A 4,929-nucleotide genomic window follows, 5' to 3' on the forward strand; every position below is an offset into this window, starting at 1 on the left:
GTTTGCGGAATAATTTCGTTAAAAACTAAACAAAAAATCTCATGAAAATTAATTATGAACTAAATAGGCTAAGTAGGCTAATTGTTTATTGATATTATCGCATTTTAGATTTTCTTTTCTTTTTTGCGGTAAACGGAGAAAAAAAAGCCCACTTGCGTCTGAGTGTTTTGATATGCCCTGGGGATTCCATTCTGTGCAACAAGAGGGCCCCCACCACACGTTATCCTGTTAGAAGTGCTCAGGATTGGTCAGACAGTGATCAGCTGGTCCGTTTCCCCGCGGTCTCAGATTGGCACCTCGCCACCCCCCTTCGGCTAAAACCAAATCTCAGATAAAGTAATGGCAAAAACCACTTGGACTATAAAACACAACAAATCATAACACTCGGACAATAACACTGGCCACCCCATGAGTTCCTATTTCGTCAACTCAACTTTTCCCGTGTCCCTACCCGGAGGACAGGACTCTTTCTTGGGTCAGATACCGTTATATTCCTCTGGATATACAGATCCTTTAAGACATTATCCAAGCGCTACGTTCGGAGCTACCAATGTCCAGGACAAGGTTTACACCTCCTCGTATTACCAGCAAGCTGGGGGCGTTTTGGGGAGAAGCGGTTCCACCAGTGCTTGTGACTACACAACACCCAGCATTTACCGAACCGCTGACCGCTCGTGCGCTATCGGAGGTCTGGAAGACTCGCTGGTCCTAACCCAGGACCAGTGCAAGACGGACTGCACTGAGCAGGGCACAGAGAGATATTTTAACAGTGAAGACAAACCGTGTACCCCGGTTTACCCGTGGATGCAGAGGATGAACTCGTGTAATGGTAAGACACGCTTGTCGTTTTTCTGTTTTGCATGTCACAGTACTTTTCACTACGACGCTATATGTCAACATATTAAAAGAAAGTTATACCCAGGTTAAATAAATTGCCAAAGGATGCAGTGGCTATAGCTGCACCCTGGATATTGCGCTTTTTAGTAACCGTAAAGTAGCCTAGCTATATGCGTAAAGTCTTCCACATTCTTATTAGGCTATCTATTGGAGTAGCCTACGATACGCCTAGCTGAATGACTTTTAATATAGTTCGTAAAAAAAAAAAAACGTGTGGTAAAACGCATATGTCAAATTTGATGTCAATGCAGTAGACTAATAACAGTCTTCGTAATAATGATAATGGTGACGACTGTAGCAGTGATCTTTTATTAGACTATTTACGTTGCCCTGTTTGTTTGTTTATTGGATGTTGAACTATGTCTTTTCCCCCCCTTTTTGACAGGAATGCCTGGTAGCACTGGCCGCAGGGGTCGTCAAACCTACACTCGGTTTCAGACTCTTGAACTGGAAAAGGAGTTCCACTTTAACAGATATTTGACCAGAAGGAGAAGAATTGAAATATCACACGCTCTCTGTTTGACGGAACGTCAGATAAAGATTTGGTTCCAAAACCGTAGAATGAAATGGAAAAAGGAGAATAAAGTGATGAACTCCGCAAAGGGCAGCGAAGAGGAGGATGGTGGAAAGGCGGAGTAAACGTTAAATGCAGCTTATGACGAAGCCCTGGAAACATTGTACATAACATGTAGCCTGTAGTTTGAATTAATAAGTGCTTGTCTTTCAAACAAGAAAAAAACTACCTAATAAGTTTTATGTTGCCCTAAAAAAGCTTCAAGAGAGACTTTCATTTTTCACTCTCCATAAAAAACAGACGTCTAAATCACCTCTAAAGACGGTAAAAGATATGGGAGGTGCTTTTACCACTATTATATATTTTGCGGTATTTGGCCTATTTAAACTAATAAGGCAAATGTTTTCTCGCTGTTTGAACATTCTAATGCCTATAATTTGAAAGGAAACATAAGTTCATGCTTAAAACTTCGGTCTTATATTGAATATGTGTTTTAATCCATGTTGTGTGCTAGAAAAAAAAATGGGACATTTTGATGCTTAATTTATTGAGTCGTCACTTTTGTGTATGTGTATGTGAATGCACTAAGAATAATACGTTATCATACTTTGTTAGCAATGTCATTTTGTCAATAAAATGATTGTTTAACAATTACTGTTTATCCTTCTTTATGTGCATGGGCGTCTTCTCAATGAGCCAGAGACATTTCATTATCAGCTTTATGCGTTGAGTTAGCCTATAAAATAATTTATCTGGTTGACATCTACTATATATATATATATTTATTGTTGTTGTTGTTGTTATTATTATTATTATTATTATTATAAAGTAGCCTATATATTTTAATTTCCAACTTTTCACTGCCTCATGAAGCTGTGCTGGTCAAACGGGCCAGTTAGACATAAAATCGAGTCTATTTTTATTTCATTTTATTTACTTAGCCTAGCCTATTCATTTTTTATTTATTTTGTAGATATATGTCTTAGTTTGTCAATCAAAACTATGAAGACAAACCTATGTTAAGGAGCCACATTCATACGGTTTGGTAATCACTGAATTAAGTCGCTGAAACACCCAAGCTTCCTTTGAGAGTCTAAAACTAAAAAGAAGAAAAATAAAAACGAGGTGAAATATTCAAACTTTGCATCAATTTAGCGCACATCTGTTTCTAAATACGACTTAGCGTTAGTGTTCCAATAGCAGTGTTCAAAAAAATTCTGCAGCAAAAAGGCTTTCCGAAATGGGCAGGTGTTTGGTCATTTTACAGTTCTTCCAGTAGGTGACGCCCTCCGCTAACATGGGATGTGGCGCTCGATGGGGAGGCACCATTGAGTTGAACCTAACGATCATCATTTCGTCATCATTTGTAACCATAGAGCATGAATTACCTCTTGAAGTCATCAGAGAGAATTTACGACTGGTCAACAAAGGCACGTGATGCCCTAACGCTCTCCCATATTTGGCCGCATACATGGCAAAAACGAAGTACAGTGCATTGCTATAATTCATTATTACATCATAAATTGTGCGGCGCTGGATTTTAACGACCAAGATCTACAAATCAAGACATTTTAAAACATCCAAATGAGCTCTTATTTTCTAAACTCGTTCTCAGGGCGCTATCCAAATGGGTCTGACTATCAGTTACTAAATTATGGTACTAACGGCGCTATGAACGCTTCTTACAGGGACTCCACCAGCATGCATTCCGGGTCTTTCGGTTACAACTACAATGGAATAGACCTTAGTGTAAATCGTCCCAACAATGGGCATTTCGGGGCAGTTGGAGATAATTCTCGCTCTTTCCAAAATCCGGGTCAGGAGACCCGGTACAGACAGTCGAGCTGCTCGCTCTCGTCTCCAGATCCCCTGTCTTGTGCCACCAGCGAGACTCTGGAACTGAAGGGTTCATCTCCTCCATCTGATCAGAGCACACCAACCGGCAACAGCAGACTCACCAACAGCAACAATCTCACCAGCAGCAATAGCACACATTTTGCGGACACAGACGAGACCAATGTCTCGTCCGAGACCGAGGAAGGAGCACAGACCACCACAACCACCACACGTACGCAGAAGCAAGAATCTGTGGCGACCTCGACTACAACACCAAACGACGGTCAAACTCCACAGATATTCCCATGGATGAGGAAGCTGCACATTAGCCATGGTATACACATCTCTATTCCTTTTTATTTAGGCATGCTACAATGAAAATCTGATGATAACAGTTAATTAAATAAGTTTAATTATACGTGCATTATTTGCATGCTTTTTATATCAACCATATTCGTTTAGTAGTTTACTAATGTTTGTCTTACAAAAATAATAATGCTTTGACAGACCATTGATTTCACCTAAGTAGGTTAACAATAAGCACTCTATCTGGGGGGTGACTGCATGTAAAATTATTGTGCAGCAGTAAAGCCATAAAATTCAATGGTAGGCTATAAACTACACGTCGCCTTGAATATAGTCTACTTAGAATCAGCCAGCATCCAAAGTGTAACGGGCATTTAAGTCCATTTCCGTTTGATGGCTTGGTGATGTTTGCTTATGATCTCTTTGCCCTTGCTTATGCCAGATATGACTGGACCTGATGGAAAACGGGCTCGAACAGCGTACACTCGCTACCAGACGCTCGAGCTGGAGAAAGAGTTCCATTTCAATAGATATCTAACACGCAGGAGGAGAATAGAGATAGCTCACGCTCTCTGCCTCTCTGAGAGGCAAATCAAAATCTGGTTCCAAAATCGCAGGATGAAATGGAAGAAGGACAATAAACTGAAAAGTATGAGTCTCGCTACGGCGGGCAGCGCATTTCAAAATTGAGCATATCACGTCACATTCATTGGAAATTTCGACTACTGTTACAGCGCTGCACCTTTCAGCTTGTTGATTTCACCTGAAGACGTGTGATTTCCCCCCCGTGCAACTCAAAATTGTCAGCTCTTGAATATTGTTATCACATATGCTAAACTAGTTACAATTGCCATAAAATGAGTGTGAATGTCAAGTGTGTCAAGTTTATACATTCGTGGAGGAAAGCATGTTCCATGTGAGCTATTCGTGCAACGTATTCTCGACCTGTTACAAGAATTATGTACAGTACAACTCGCACTACCTAACTATCTTAAGTGATAGTGTAAAAAAAGAGAAACTTTTGTTGTATCCTTGAACTTGTATTGAAACGTTATGTATTATTCACGCAACATGCTATATTCTTGTTATGTGCCGGGCTTTTTAATTTCTCGTAGATGATTACCTGCATCGCGAGAAAAATAATCTTTTCGCACTTACATTTGTGTAGGCTACTTATAGGCTGCAGCACAAGATTACTTTGGGCTCGTGAGATGTCCAATGAAGAATGTCTTTATACAGTAGTGACCAATATGTTATTTGTAGTGCACAATGTGAGTTATGGACGTTCTGTGTTAAAAGTTGGAGAAAAAAGGTTTTGTCATTGACATGTTGATGGTATATCTGCCATTTTTTTGTATTTGTGTCTAAACTGAAAA

The 4,929-nt window shown here is 40.0% G+C and overlaps 2 protein-coding genes across 2 annotated transcripts; both read left to right on the top strand.

Annotated features, from left to right (window-relative positions):
- Positions 1 to 375: 375 nt before the first annotated feature.
- On the top strand, positions 376 to 1,928 carry hoxb6b (homeobox B6b). The gene is made up of 2 exons (XM_067429674.1): positions 376 to 829; positions 1,283 to 1,928. Exons 1-2 carry the CDS (start codon positions 409 to 411, stop codon positions 1,534 to 1,536), a joined length of 675 nt encoding a protein of 224 aa, XP_067285775.1. The 5' UTR covers positions 376 to 408; the 3' UTR covers positions 1,537 to 1,928.
- Positions 1,929 to 2,831: 903 nt separating this feature from the next.
- On the top strand, positions 2,832 to 4,929 carry hoxb5b (homeobox B5b). Its single transcript, XM_067429545.1, has 2 exons — positions 2,832 to 3,581; positions 3,996 to 4,929. The coding sequence occupies exons 1-2, from the start codon at positions 2,996 to 2,998 to the stop codon at positions 4,241 to 4,243; spliced, it is 834 nt and encodes a 277-aa protein (XP_067285646.1). The 5' UTR covers positions 2,832 to 2,995; the 3' UTR covers positions 4,244 to 4,929.

Source organism: Pseudorasbora parva, chromosome 21 (genome assembly GCF_024679245.1).
Source record: "Pseudorasbora parva isolate DD20220531a chromosome 21, ASM2467924v1, whole genome shotgun sequence".
In the NCBI taxonomy this organism is placed as follows: domain Eukaryota; kingdom Metazoa; phylum Chordata; class Actinopteri; order Cypriniformes; family Gobionidae; genus Pseudorasbora; species Pseudorasbora parva.

Coding starts and splice junctions, on each gene's coding strand:
- hoxb5b (XM_067429545.1), top strand. CDS start 2,996: ATGAGCTCTTATTTTCTAAACTCGTTCTCAGGGCGCTATCCAAATGGG. Junction 3,582..3,995: donor GAAGCTGCACATTAGCCATG/GTATACACATCT, acceptor TGCTTATGCCAG/ATATGACTGGACCTGATGGA.
- hoxb6b (XM_067429674.1), top strand. CDS start 409: ATGAGTTCCTATTTCGTCAACTCAACTTTTCCCGTGTCCCTACCCGGA. Junction 830..1,282: donor GAGGATGAACTCGTGTAATG/GTAAGACACGCT, acceptor CCTTTTTGACAG/GAATGCCTGGTAGCACTGGC.